Source organism: Poecile atricapillus, chromosome 8 (genome assembly GCF_030490865.1).
Source record: "Poecile atricapillus isolate bPoeAtr1 chromosome 8, bPoeAtr1.hap1, whole genome shotgun sequence".
NCBI classification, from domain to species: Eukaryota; Metazoa; Chordata; class Aves; order Passeriformes; family Paridae; genus Poecile; species Poecile atricapillus.
In genome coordinates, this window is record NC_081256.1 from 7,741,672 (window position 1) to 7,756,642 (window position 14,971).

The 14,971-nt window shown below is 43.4% G+C and overlaps 1 protein-coding gene across 2 annotated transcripts in view; it reads left to right on the forward strand.

Moving 5' to 3' along the window:
- PPP2R3A (protein phosphatase 2 regulatory subunit B''alpha) overlaps window positions 1-14,971 on the forward strand; it is a 39,293-nt gene that overhangs the window by 6,165 nt on the left and 18,157 nt on the right. The window contains exons 1-4 of one of the 2 annotated variants that reach the window (XM_058843584.1): window positions 1,499-1,914; window positions 8,233-8,493; window positions 10,738-10,841; window positions 13,282-13,384. In XM_058843584.1, coding sequence (XP_058699567.1) covers window positions 1,783-1,914; window positions 8,233-8,493; window positions 10,738-10,841; window positions 13,282-13,384 — 600 coding nt within the window. In that variant the 5' untranslated portion in view covers window positions 1,499-1,782. Of the gene's footprint in view, window positions 1-1,498; window positions 1,915-8,232; window positions 8,494-10,737; window positions 10,842-13,281; window positions 13,385-14,971 lie in introns of those variants that run through there. The other variant, XM_058843583.1, reaches the window with a different exon arrangement.

The window sequence follows — 14,971 nt, forward strand, 5'->3', positions numbered from 1 at the left end:
TTACTTGCATTTTTTCAGGTTATCAGTGAAAACCTCCCAAACTTCTGAGATCCTTTGTGACTTGTTAATTTAAGCATGAAAAGTACTTGGATGTACTGGATTTTTAACTAGTGGCTGCCAGATTAGCGTGTCTCTTTAATGCATACGTCTGTCAAAGGTCTCTGTAGCTGGTCTGGATGCAGCTGGAGGTCAGAGAGGTTCCTTGGGCTTCATTTCCTCTGCAGGCTGTAAGCAGAACATGAAGTAATTCATCACTTGCCACAGTTGATTTACAATAAATCACCTCCTGACATGCTGCTCCATGAGATCTGCAGCACTCCCAGTACAGTGCAGCCTCATGGGCTCTTTAGGTATTGCCTTAATGTTTAGATAAAAATTGTCAGAGAAAGAAAAACCAAATTTGTTCCAAATGTGTTGCATATGGATCTGTATATCCTTTATTTGGTGGCAGTTCCACTTCAAATATTCCTGCCTGCCTTTTTCTTTTTGGAGGTTATTTTTTCATCCCCATCTTCTTTGTGCTACTCTGTTAGACTTTGTTCTCATTTGGGCTTTGTGTTAACTTAGGGCTTTCTACAGGAACCCAGGAAAATACATCAGAGGCACGTGTCCAGTAAAAGCTTTCTATTGTGAGGCTCACTGAGATCTTTGCATTTCAAATGCAATACCTTGATGAAAGCAAGCCCTACTAGCTCAAAATTGGGTGTTTTTCTGTGTTACTGAACGTAGCATCCTGGCAGAGTGGCTCACATTTTACAGTCTAGTAGGGGAAGCACTCCATGGGACTCTTTTGTGTGGGAAGAATTGGATTTAGGCCCTTGTTCAGCACCATTCTTATGATAAAGGAGGGAGAACACACTTCTAAGAAGCCTAGGCAAAGTTAGAGCAAGGATTTGAAGTCTGCTTGCTCCAAGTTGTGCAGAGAAAAAGCAGACTATTGTCCCCTGAGAATTGCTTTGCCTTTGCCTCGTGAGAGTTACGGGGAATGTGAGTAACAAGAATTATGCATTTTGATGTCTTTAGGAAACTGTTTTCTTCAGAGCTGCTTAGGAATGACTTCATGATCATCCTTATTGCTTGGCATTAAAGGAACTAGATGATTTGGTTTTTCCAGCAAGAAAGAAAAAATGATGTTTTTTGAAAATTACAGCCTTCAGTCAAGAGTGGGAACTAATGCTGCTCCTCTGCTTCATCACCTCAGCCACAGTGACCTCAAACCACTGCCATTCCACAGGCAGGGCCCTTGTCTGAGCCTGGTTTAACTCTAGCTGAGCCTGACTGACCCAGGGGTGCCCCTCAGGTCTCAGCACTGGAGCACACAAAATAGGAACTATTGGGGAAGATGGTATATTTAGCCACTTCTGCAGAGCATCTAATTTTAGAGCTCTTGGTAGTGGTGGTGGGTGCTTCCTTTCTCATGTCACCCCTGGCCTATTACAAGCCAAGGACAGATTGTCTGTCATGTAGCCAGCAGGGAAATAGATTCACTTGTAGATCATGTTTCTCAATTAAAGTATTACAAGAAGGCAGAAGATCCTGGTGGTACTGAAAGACACTTTGAATATTGGTTAAAATAGAGAACTCTGGCTTCAGGAGTGAGATGAATTGCTAGATGTTGTCCTTGTGAAGAGAGAGAAGACATAATATGTTGAAGCCATTTGTCATTTTTTGCCTGTAAAAAAATCAAAACCAAGAAAGCAACGTGCTGGTCTTGACGTGGTCTCCTACAGAGTGGCAGTGCCCCTTCTGGAAAGGTCAACATCTGCTTAGGAGCTGCCCAGGATGATGATCAAGGAGAGTTCTCTGCGGAGAGACCCAGATCTGGGAGGGGAGCTAGCTTTCCTTTCCAAGGGCTGTGATTTTGTTCTTCCATCTCGATTCAAGAGGCGGCTCAAGGCCTTCCAGCAGGCCCAGGTTTGGATGCTTGACATTTCTTTTATCTTTTTTTTTGTATTTTTTATTGGATCAGAGAATCAATCTGTATCCCCTCTAGGCGTGTCTATTTGCAGAAAGTTATTTGCAGCTAGATACCAGCAGGTTTAAAAATAAACCTTCCAGGCTTAGATTGCTGAGTTAAAATGTCTTTGTAAACAAGGGGGGAAATTAACAGCAAGGGCAGTGATTTAATAATGGGGAGAAGTATTGTAAGTCTTGTTTTCTATGAGATTTTTTTGTGTGATTGCTCTGAATGTTTGTTGTTGCATGTTGGAAGAACCACAATGTTCTGCTGTCTGCTGTGTACAAATCTGTGCAGACCAGTCTACCTGGCTTTGGATTTTATGATTTTACCATCTCGAGGTGCATCTTTGTGCTGTTTCCTGCCCTCTCTGGGCTGTGCCTGAAGGACATTATAGAACCATTTAGTCTGGAAAAGACCCTGAAGATCACAGAGGTGTAGCCAAAGAAATGGAAATTGTATCACAGCTGTATGTTTTTGGTAAATCCCAGCTGCTGTACTCGCTCTCTGGAACAACTGACAAAAGATTGGATGTGCCAGGACACCAAATGGACGTGTAGTCACTCCAGATTTAGAAGGTCCACAGTTTGCTGAAAACGGCCCATCTTGAGCTTTATCTGTATTTAAGTAATAGGTGACCCAGTGAGGAAGTTAAAAAGTTGAGATTAGGAGCAGTGCAGCCGTTTCCTAAGAAACAGCATTAAAAATGCTCCAAAACATACCGTGGCACATTTTTTCATGCGTTCTGGTGACAGGTTAAAGTACATCTCAGAGGTTAAATCTCTGGAACGTGTGTTTTTCACTCCCTGGGGGAGAATTGGATGAGGTAATAATGTGCAGTAATGGCTTGGGCGGGGCCGAGCAGTTTGGAGAGACCGTCAGGAACCACAGCACAGCTAAATTCCCTCTCCAGATCACTAAGGATATAGCCAGGGTAGGGTTTGCAGGGAGGGCTGAGAGCTCCGGGTAGAACAGCTGGAAAAATGGACGAGGCTTTGGTCCATGAGCCTCTGCCCGGTGTGAAGCAGGAGCACTTTCGCTGCTGAGTGTGTTAGGAATGACTGGTCTGGGGCTGCTGCTTCAAGGCAAGTGAAATACTGCTGTGGGCACCTGCAGTATTCAAAAAAAATGGTCTTTTTCTTCTTTTCTTGCTACTTCCTCACACTGTGTCAACCCTTCTCTTGCCCCACAGGTCTTTCTGTGCGCTGGCTTAATTCATAACACAGTAGAGTATCATCCAGCAGCAAAGCCAAGTCTGTTTGCTGCCTTTCCAAGGGGGCTAAATCGGTTCCCATCGGACAGTGGACTTCTGGAGGTGGAGGGCAGTGATGGGAGCTCTCCCACGTGGCAGCAGTGAGCTGTAGTTAAATGTTGTGCCTTGTGGGGCTCTACCTGGGGCTTGGGATGAGCTGAGAGTAGAGATAACTGGACCCAGTAAGAAAACAAAAGTGCTGGCAGGTGAAAAGGTGATTAGGTGGTGAAAGGGAGCGGAGGGATGAGTGAGAGGTGCTTTGTGGAACGCACCGATGTTGGCCAGGAAGGCAGGGGAGAAGAGTGTTGGTAAACTTCGTCTCAGGAGGTGGAAATTTCAGTTCTTATGCTTATCCTTTGCAAGACTGTTTATGGACAGATCAGAGAGCCTCCCATAGCAGTGTTGGGAGGAAGGGAGGTCTCTAATCCAACATCTCATCTCTAGGAATTCTAATACTGGGTCACATCAGCACTGGCTTTCCCCAAGGATAGGGATTTGCCCAGCCTCTCTTGGTGACCTCTCACAGGCTCTACTTCCCTCAGTGTCCTCCAGCCTATCCCTCCCAAGCTGCAGTTTGGTTCCATTGTCACTGTAACTGCACTTCCAAGAGCTGCAGGCTGTGTTTAGCCCATCCCTTGCCTTCCCCTCGCTATCCAGGGCCAGCCCTCAGTGTCTCCTCCTGCCTGATCCTGATCCCAGCTTTCCTTTACATCTCTGAATTGTCTGTTCCCGTCACTTTTTTGAAGGGAGGGCCCTAAACTGGTCCCAGGAACCCAGATGCAGCCTGGCCAGTGTCAGACAGAGAGATAACAACTTCCCATGTTTTCCTGGCCTTACTCCTAAGGCAGTCCAGGACGTCATTTGCCTTATTTGTAGTCAGCTCTCACTGCAGGCTCATGCTCAGCCTGTGCACACCATCCCCTCCACCAGCCCTTTTCTGCAGGTCTCCTGCTCAGCCAGTGGGTTCCCAGCCTACACTGGTGCTGGGGGCTGTGTCCAAGATCTATAGGCACACTTGTCAGTGGGGGCATGTGAGGCTTCTGTTTGCAAAACTCAACTGGATAAGGCCATGAGGGACTTGATCCAACTTTACAATTAACACTGTGTCTACTCCTACCTAAATCCTTTTGGGTTTCTGAGTTGCTTAGGTAGAGTTTGTTTCCGTTTTTGTTTTGCTGTGATTGGACTTTGTTTCTGCTAGTGAGTTTGCTTTCTAAAAGAAAATATTCTCTCCAGAAATGCATTTTCTCATAGGTCTGTGATGTCTGGAGCCATGTGCAGATGAGCCTTTGTTTGCTGTCCTTAGAAATGGATAAGAAAGAGGCAGCAGAAGGTTTGTTGATGGGAAAGGGCTTCAGGGAGGGCAAGTCTTGGGTGATGGATACAAACCAGTGCTGGAGAACTGATGAGCTTTGAGGATGGCTTGTGGCCAGGTACCATCAGACTTCAGGAAGGCAGGAACTCTGAAAAATGAAAGGAGACATTAAGTCAGCACTGTGGACTGCGAGAACCCAGGCTGAGTCACTGTACCCTAGAAAAGAGGATTACAATATCCCATTTGGAAATAAAGCAAGAAACTGGTAAATGTATTACCTAGTACCCTGTTGGAGCCTGGGACCAGGAGGAAGGAGTAGAAAGAATTTGAGCACTCGATGTTGATGTTGATACTGCTTCCTTCCATGGAGTTTTCTTCTGGGACTGGCACATCCCCGGGACACAGGCTGGGATGGCAGAGGTTTAGTCTGTGCTTTGTTTGTGTAGCTACAATGAGGCTGTAGTTCTGTCTGGTTTATTTATAACACATATGTCACTATTTTTGTCTGCCCGTAAATAAATTATATGGCTGGCAAAAGGTGATATAGTGGATGGATGGATTTTTGTTAGGGTAAATTACAGAATGCTAGAGTGGTATTTAAAAATAGCCTTTAATCTCACCTTTTCTCTTGAACAAAAAAAAGAAAAAAGTTTATCTGTTAATGATTGTAATAAAGCTAAAAGATTTCTTAGACTATTTGTCGTTTCCTTTCTTAGTTGTCCTCTTTGAAAATGCACATCCCTCTTGGAGAAGTGTGTTCTGCTAGGCAAACAGCATTTAAGGCTAATTTTTTGCAATGAGAAACTGTTTATTTCCAAGGAATTTCCACAGAATTTCTTGTCATACCTATTTCTTAAATTTTTTTTTCCACAAAAAGTTGTAATTAACTTCTTCTTGTGTCCGTCGTGGTTTGCATCTGATTATAGCCATCCCAGAGTATTAATTTGTAATGTTGTTCTAGGGAACAAAATCCTCAAGGACTAGTTGCTGCTTTTTTCTCTTTGTCATAAATAGCTCATTTCTTCTAAGAGGAGGAGGAAGACAAAGTTCAAAAATTGTATTTCTATTCCTGAGGCAGAATGTGAAAAGCAGCTATCCCTGAGCAGGAGTGAGTGAGTCAGACTTACTGGGAAGGTCACTTGGGAACTTGTGTCCAAACTGGCTCCCTCCTTCAAAGCCCTGCAGAATTCCCTGTATTTCTCCTGTAGGTATCTGACCTTCTGGCATGTGTGGTGGATGTGAATCAGGAAATTCATACATCCTCTGTGGTCCTGACTTGTGTGAGCTGGTACCAAGCATTGCTGGCTCTGGGAGTACCTGGAGGCAGAAGAGTTGCTCAGGTTTTTGGGAGGTGGAGACCTGGCAGAGTTGTGTTCCAGCATGGTCAGCTCAGGCCAAATGCCATTTTGGGATGTTTGTAAAATGCAGAAGAGGAGGAAAATGGCCCAGTGCTGTTGTGCTCTGCTTGGGGACTTCTCTTCACCTTCCAAGAAAACAAAAAGACAATTTCATGATTCCCTTGTACTGTAGGGGAAGGGGATGGATTGTTACAGTGAAGAGTCAGTGTCCTTTGAAAGAAATCTTGGTTAGTGGAACTTTTTGTTAAGTTTGAGTCATTTCTCTTTGTTCCTCCCGGTGCTGGCCTGCGTATCCTGAAGAGATTAGGGAGCAATAAATTTGTTTGTGAGAAGTGGCCTTCGAGCAAACTGATGTGAAGTCTTATTATAGAAGTCAAGTGGCTGCAGTTGGCACCTCGACGTTTTCCAGCTTTGCATTGTTTGTATGAATATGGTGTTGTGAGAGACTGGCAGGGACTTCCCCTCTGCTGGGATCCAGAAAGGAAAATCTCCTGAGCAGAGCTACGTCCTGGCTGGAGAAGCCCCTGGCTGGGCAGGGCAGGCAGGGTGAGAGCAGATGGTAAAAGCAGAAGTGGTGATTTGTGTGATCCCTGAGCTGGGGCCAGCTGCTCCCTCCCTACACACATCCACTTGGTCCGGGCTTCGCTTTTGGTGCTCTGCTGAGGAAAGAAGCCAGGAGAAGGATTGTCTTTTATTGAACTCAGTCAACTGTGCTCTCAGAGTAAGTGTCCAGCTCTCCCCAGCTTAACCTCTGCCACCACCTCAGATCACCTTCATTGTCCTACTGCAGGACAGAGTGACTGCGGCTGATGCTCACTCTTCTCCAGTACTCGTGAGTCCAGGAACTCCTTGAGCCTCAGAGCTGACCCCCTTCTTCTGTCCTGAAATGGGACAGCATTTGGGAGAAGAAAGAGGTCGTCCCATTTTAAAAAAGAGCCATGAAGCAGAGGAATAAAGAGGAGGAAAATCCTTCTCTCTCTCTTCTTTCATGGGTCTCTGATGAATGGGTTATAAAGTATTATAAACTGCAGGTAAAAGTAGTGCTTAAAGAAGCTTTTACAGTTCTTACCTCTTTACCTTATTGAAAGCAAATCTGTGGCTAGTTGGGAGATTCAGTATGTGTTGAGAAAAAAAGCTCCAAGTTTACAGAAAATAATGAGGGAAAGTCAGTTCATCATATACATTCTTCTGCATTTAGTGGACTCAGACTTGGCTGCTTTATCCTGAAACCATTTTTTTTTAAAATAGTTAGAATAAACAAACTGAAAGTCGCAGCTGTATTTACTTGACTGTTGCCTTCTGAGCCTTATCACATATGTTGTTACATTAATAGAACTCTTGCATTGGAACCATTGTGCAGTGGGAAAGCCTGTTGCCTTTTCCCAAGGAGTGTCTCTGTGGGGGAGCAGGGAATTCCTCATCCCTCCCTATTCCAGCAGCTGAATTTGCAGCTTATACTGTAGTTACTTGTCAAAGTTTAAGAAATGGTCCCTCCCATGTCTGAAAAATTCCCTGGTTTAGAGTCTCATTGTGTACTTAAATACAAATGCTTTCTTTGATGCAGAGCTAGAACTAGAGATCCATTGGAGAGGGGATCCAGTGGGGATCAGCAGATCAGCCATATGTTTGTCTGAGACAGGAATGAGGAAAAGACATCATGTGAGTGCCTGATGACACTCTGCTGGCTGCTCCTAATTCCTGATGGAAAAATTGATTTACCAGTGCTTAGTACCTTTGACAAAATTAGGTCCGGGACTGTTTAAGTTGGGCACAGAATAAAAGACTTGCTGAAATTGAGAAGGAAGTCTTGAAAATCTTTTCTTAATTTATCTCTGAAGCAGAGCTTTGGCAAAACTAATTATGTGCCCAAGGGATAGATAATGTCCTTGTTTGAATGTAAGCTTGCACATACTTTAGGCAAGCTGTTTGTGTGGGTGGGTGCTCTGGTTCAGAGGGGAAATACTAAAGAGCAGATACTTTGTTGTTCATGGGGCAGAATGACAAGACCAAGACCAGCATGAGAAGAAAAAGCATTGTTCTTGTCTGTGGTCAGTGGAACACACTGAGTTGCAGTGTGTTCTCCTGTGACTCAGTAGGAAATCATGATCCACAGCTATATATGTAAAATGCTCAGAGATAGGATGGGCCACACCTGCTTTTATGCTAAATTCACACTGGTTCATAATGCAGAAATTTTTAATTGCCTATTTAAGGTGCATTTTTATCCCCATGCCATGATTTAATTATTGGTGGGCTTTAATTTTCTCCTAATTACTGGAAGCACAAACTGTTTTCTCCTGCTCTATGTACCATGATGTTAAAATGTGTTTGTTACTCATTGTATTTTCAGGCTCAAAGTAAACAAGAGAAGAAGGCAGGAACTTCATCCCCAGCCCCTCTGCAGCCTGTGGTTAGCACTTACACTCCTCTGCCTGTGAATAAAGCCACCAGCAGTACCCCTGTGCCCATAAACATTCCACGTTTCTACTTCCCTAAAGGACTCCCAAATGTCTGCACTAACCATGAAGAAATCATTGCCAGGATTGAAGAGGCCTTTACAGAGTTTGAAGATGAAAAAGCAAACATCTGTGAAATGGGGAAAATTGCTAAGGTAACCACTGATGGTCTTGGAGATCTTTTACAACCTTAATGGTTCTATGATTCTATTCTTTAGGTTTTTGATTTTGGGAGATACTTTGTTTTAGTTTCAGTCTATCTCACAGCTGTTGTAGGGCAAAAAAAGAACTGTTATCCTTTTGATCTGAAGTTTTTTGTTTAGATTTAGATAATAGTAAACAAAAATGAGCTCAGTTTGCTGATTGTCACATCAGATGTGTGTGTTTGTTCTTGCTTTGATTCATGAAGCAGTTCTCTAAGATTTCTTAGTAAATACAAATTGCATTTTTGTTTATTCCTTCATATTTCTGCCCAGAAGATTGAGAAGCTCAAAGCAGAAACTTGTCTGCCTCTTTGGCTTCAGGTAGTATCAGCTGCCCTTTTTGTGGCCTTTTGTAGCTGTCCTGCTCAGCTAGCATGAGCTGTAGGTTCTATTGCAATGTTGTGTGAGGAAGCAGCTTCCAGCCTCCAGCTCCCTGGATGTGGAAGGGGGAAATGTCCAGTCAGCCCCCAGCCCCTGAGCCGTGCAAGTTCAGTATCCACAGGGCATGTGGTACAGCTGGGGATGAGTTCTGCCCTCAGGGGACAGCACACAGCACTTGTGTGGGAGCGTACTGCACATGGTCCCTTCTATTTCCTTCTCCTTCAGCTGCAGTTTGCAGCACTGCTGATCTAAAACCAGCATTTATCAGACACATCCTGGATGATCAGCTTGTCCTGAATGAGTCTCTGGCACTGTAAACTGAGCAATTATGCTCTCTCCAAGAGCAGCACTTGTTTTGCAAGAAGGAAGGCTTTCCTGAAAGGAGAGACTAGTTGGTTTTCTTTATTTTTAAAGGAATACAGTCTCATTATTTGTAAACCTGCTCTGAAAATACGAATAGGAGATCTTCTTTGCTTGACCAGAATATGTTTGAACAGGGAAAAGGAAGAGGGTGATGCAGAAGAGACTTCTGCCTTTCCATCTGGTCTCTACACGGATGTGCTCCCTGCCACTTAGTTATTGTAATGCTGGGTTCTGTTCTGTGGGATTATTGTCGATGGTGCCATTTGGAGCTCTGAAATAAATGCTTCAAAACCAGCTGCACAAAGAAAACAACAAAAAATAAATATCATTTTTTCCTCAGAGGAGCCAAACACCTGGAGAGGCACAGCTACCTGACATAGAAATGGATAAATCCAAAAGCAGTTCTTGGGCTGATTAAGATTCTCAAAGAAATGTGCAGGTGTGGACAAAGGGATGAGGATGGACTTGCAGGATAGTCCTGCTTAACAGGAGAGGTGAAAGAGGCTTTGTGGCAGAATGATGCCTCAACTGCTTCTTCAAAACATTCCTGCTTCCATTTGTTGTAACATCCTTCTTGCAAGAATCTGGCTTGAGTCAGCTGCACTCCCTCCGAAGCCAGTGTTTTGTGGATATTCTGATAACTTGTCTGGAGTTAGGACAGTGGCTGGAAAGGTCTTTGTGGTAAAGAGGAGGTGCTTGACAGTGTGAGCAGCTGAATGTTTGACACCATTTCCAAGCCAAGCCTTGCTTTGCCAAGGCCTCAGAGAGTCCACAATGCCAGAACTTTCATGGACTGCCATTGAGAGCCAGCAGCTTCTGCAGAGGCTGGTTCAAAAGTGCTGGTCAGGGAGTCCTTTGGCTGGAATCATTCTCTTTCCATGTGTGCTTTAATTTTTGTGTTCCCCTGCTGAGACCTTGCAGTGTTGGGAAGAATGGACTGTGCTGGGTGGAAGGTACTGCACTGAAAATTGCAGGATGAGGTTTACTTCACCTTTAGGCATTTACTCATTAATTGTCTGTAATTAAACTTGAGGTTCCCTTGCTGCCTGTGGGAGATCATCCCTATCATACGAGAATGGGCTGTCCTCTTTTAGGGTGGGTGGATGATGTAGCTGGTGTGAGTGTCCTTCTGCAAGGAGGTCCCTGTCTCTCCATTCTACTTCCTAGGGAATTGTGCTAAACAGTTCAGACAAAGCTTAAGAGGTTGAGTAGTCCACATCCTTTTCCTAGCCTGAGAGGACGTGTTTCTCAGACACTTGAAAAGGTACATGACAAAGTAGAAAGTTATGTGTGAATTCTCAACCTTGGCATGCAGTAAATGGCACACAGGTGAATCAGAAAACCATTTTGTTTCCCGTATGTAAAGTCTCAGTGGTGAATCTGGTGTGTAAACAAGCAGGTTCTCCTTGGGACTGCTTTTATATTCCTCCTTGCCCTGGTTTTTCCTTACAGATATGTGGCTGCCCACTCTACTGGAAAGCACCTCTGTTCAGTGCGTCAGGGGGAGAGAGGACAGGACGTGTCTCTGTGCACTCTTTCGTTTCCATGTGGAGAAAGTGAGTATAGCAAATGCAAAACTCTCTTTCTGGAAGAAGAGATCAACCTTCCATACAAGTATTTTTATTTTTTTCTCCTTCTTTTCCTCCAAGCTTTTAAAATAATTTTTCTCTTCTTTAAGCAGCTTAAAAAATCTCCATCAGCTTAAGATTTTTTTCCCCCAAACTCTCTGAACAGTTGTTTCCATGTGACATCCACAAACTTGGAAGTAATTGTATGGATAGTAAGATGTTTTGAGTTAGTTAGTGTATAAAATATATTTACAAGCTCCCCAGAAATGTTAGCTGTTCTGAGATAGCTGGTAGTTGTCTGTGGGTTTGGGGTATATTTGTGCTCAGCCTTATTGCTTTACACTGGTGCACTAAGCAAGTGCCATTTGGGAATTGGGAGAGATGTGTGATAGTTACAGGACATAAAGAGGAATGTGGAAATATGCATCATAATACAACTGGGTACTCTGGAAGCTTTACTAGTTACTGCCTTCCCCAAGCAAGCTGTTGAGTTCACCTGTGGGGTTTGACAGCCCACACTGTGGAAATGGAGAGCTCTGGATGGATGCATTGTGCTTGGAGTCAGCTCTGATGTGGAGCAGACTTGGTCTCTTGCCTAATCTTTTTCCCTCCAGGGCAATTCAGGCTTTAGTGTACTTTGTGAGACACCTGAACAGCATCTCCATCTCCTTTCCAGAGAGAGTTTTAATTTTTTACTTAACAATTGCTCTTAAGATTCTTGATGTAGCCTTTAACCCTGAATTCCCAAAGTATTTCCTGTGATGATGTTGTCAAAACAGCTTCTTGTTACCCTGGCAAAATTACAAAAATGTTAGGGGTGACTGTGATCTCTAAGTTTGTCTTGACACAAACAATATATTTTCCTTCCTTAGGTTCCTCCAATTACTTCTAATTAATCCCTAATGTATGATACCACATTTTCACTTCTCTGACTTTCACATCCTTCAGATATTTACAGCCTGTGGTCATGTCCCTCTTCTGTATCCTTTTAACTACCCCATTTCCAAGCCAAGCTTTGTATGCTTTTCTTACTTAATTGCTCTTTTAGAAATATAGTATTTTTTTATCCCTTCCTTTCCCCCTCTGACAGTTAGAAAAACTTTTCTGGCAAGCTGAAAAAAAGAAGAAATGTAGTATTTCTGGTAAAGTTCAACTGCAGCTATGTGAACACAGGTGTAAATTTAAACCAGGTATCTCTAGTTGCTGAAGCCTATTTTCAGTTTTCTTACTAGATGACTGACTTCTCAAAATGTCACATGCTCACTGCTTCTCAAGTCTATAGGAATTGCTCAATATAAAACACTTCTGAATGTCAGATCCTGGTTTTGGCTAAAACAGGGCTTTGGGATTCATCTTTATGTGCCAGATTTTTTTTAAGGTGAAACATTAGCACCTCTTTCTGCAGCTGATGTAGAATATATCTGTTAATTGACAGCTACCATTAGATGAATGTGCAGCCAACAGAATTCCTAAATATTTTTTTGCTTATTTAAAAGGACCTTTTTTTTTTTTTTTTGTCAAGTCTGGCTTTCCCAAGGTGATGAGGCCAGAATTCGCAGGAAACAAGTTAGTGTGATCTCTGCTGGAGAACTACAGCCAGTTCAGTACTATGTTCATACACTTTCAGGAGAGGAAAGTGGTGAATAATCACTCACAGTAAATGATCACAGTGCATTTGTATTTTCACACTTAATGAAGAAAACAGTGTCGTTTTCTGAGTTTCCCTAATACTATGTGAACAACATAGTGTTTGAAAAATCCAAATGTTGTGTTCTGTTAGCAGTGTTTGGTAAATGGCATGGAGTTCCTCTCTTCATGAATTTCTCTGGAGCAAATCACATACCTGTGATGCCTTTGGCCAGTGCATTATTTTGTGTGAGAATAAAACAGAGACAAGAACTGGTGTGTCAGATGCATGCTGCCAACCAAAGGGGACTGAGTTTACACACTTCTCCAAATACTCAGTCCTGCTAATGCCCTCATTAGGCTGTTCTCTGTGGCTTTGGTGCACAGCTCCAGATGGGCTATAATTAACAGGGCATGCCCTTTTTCCTTCTAAAAAGTGATTTTTCTGGGTGAATATTCAGTGCCTGTAGTTTGGCAATCTCCCCAAATATTGCAGTGTAGTGAAGGGTTCCACTGAAGAGCACATCCTGTGGCATCCCATTGGGTTAGTGCTGTTCTCTTGGAGTGAGCCTGCAGCATTGGCAAGAGTCAGGTTACTTTGATTCCACAGGTGCTTAGTAAGAAACCTGCTTTACTACAGCAGTGTTAACCTGGAAAAAATCCCCTCTGGGTGCCCTGGTGCAGCTGAAAGACTTTAAAGGAAGTGCTGGTAGTCCCAGCACAAGTGTATCATGCTGGAAGACCTTTGTGACCCTCCTGGGACACCTGGCAGGCTGGAAGTAACTCCTCCCTTCTCCTGCAGAATCCTGCGGAACTGCCACGACGATGCCTCCAGGTTCACTTCCCTTCTGGCAAAGCCTGGCTGTGACTGCCTACAACAGGAGGACTTCATCCCACTGCTCCAGGTACTGCCACAGCTCTGCAGGGATGGTGGGCACAGAGCTATGTTCACTTGGCACCTTCTTTATTTCCATGGCATTAAATGTTTACCAAGGATGAGAAGACCTTTGGTTTGAGCAGCATCTGGGTGGAGTTAATTTTGGAGAGAAATAGAAATAAGCTTTGTAAGTGCTTAAGTGCCAAACCAGCTGCTAAAGGCACTGAGGACTGGTCTCTAGCCAGGATTCATATTTATCAGTGCCTGGTAACCAGGCTGGAATTAAACCCATTTCTCTATGTGGATATTGGGAAAAATGCTTGTTGCTGTTGATAGTCAAGCACAATATAAAAGCTTATTGGAAAAGTTATAAAAGTTGCTTGGCAAGACAGTTATAATTGAATTTGTCTAGCCAAACTACCAGATATAGTATCACATGGAAATCTTGGCAAAATTTCTGCAGTTCCAGTTGTTCTGTATATGCCTCTAAACCTGATGGTGCACAAATCTCACTGCTTATTTTTTTTCCCTAATATTCAGGCTAAATCTACACATCCTCATTTCATGTCTTTCTTTCCCTTCCATTAATTTTTAATAAAGTACAGTTGTTTTAATTATTTGTGGCCATTTAGGCAGGTTCTGGGTAGCCTTAGGACTTCTCTATAGTGTCTGTAAATCATGTCCATCTGCTCCTCTGATCAGCTATTGCACTTTTTCTGATCTTTTCCACACATCCCTAGACTTCTCACACTGTGTTGCCCTCTGGGTAAAACCTCTGTGGAGATGCTGTTTTGGGGAAAGATTTTGTGTCTGCACTGGCTGTTTCTGTCTCTCAAACAGAACTGGAGCTGGGATGAGTAAATTTTCTCATGTTGCTCTTCATCTCTTCTCCACTGGGCACACTGCCTTTCCTGGTGGATTGCAGCTCTGCTCTTCAGTTCCTGGTGCAATCCAAGGCATGCACAGTCCTGTCTGTCAGTCAGCCAGAGATCAGCAAAATTACCCTGATTTACGCCACCATCTGAGACATCCTGTTATAGTACCCAAAATTTGGGCATGTCACACCCCTGAGGGCACCATGGCATGGAACGGCAGAACTTGGAACACCTTTAAAGGGTAGAGGAGTCAGACATGGAGAAATTACACAGGCATTGATTCATACAGGATCTGAACTGATTCATTCAGGATCTGAGCAGTTTCTCCATGGATTTGATCATGCAGATTTGGCATTGTGAGCCAGTGTTTGACTTATAAAAAGCTGGTCTTGAGAAAGAGGCCTCTCCACACATAGTCCAAGTGAATTTTGGAAAAGCACTAATTGTATCTGTAAGCATTCTGAGGCTCACAGAGCTTTCATTGGACACAGGAGTCTTTCTCAAGGAATGTTTATTTCTGACACCTAGTTCTTACAAATGTTAATGTCTTCAATGAATGGAGGAAAACAAAAATCTTGGAGAGGAGATAGTTGCATGGTCAACTAATTAATTTTTGTCTCGTTCAATGAAAATGAGTTTTCATCTACTCACTAACTCTCTTCCTTTGTTTTTCTGTCCTTAAGTAAATCAAACTGGCCCACCAGGTGCGTATTGCCCAGCAAATGCATTATATTACTGTA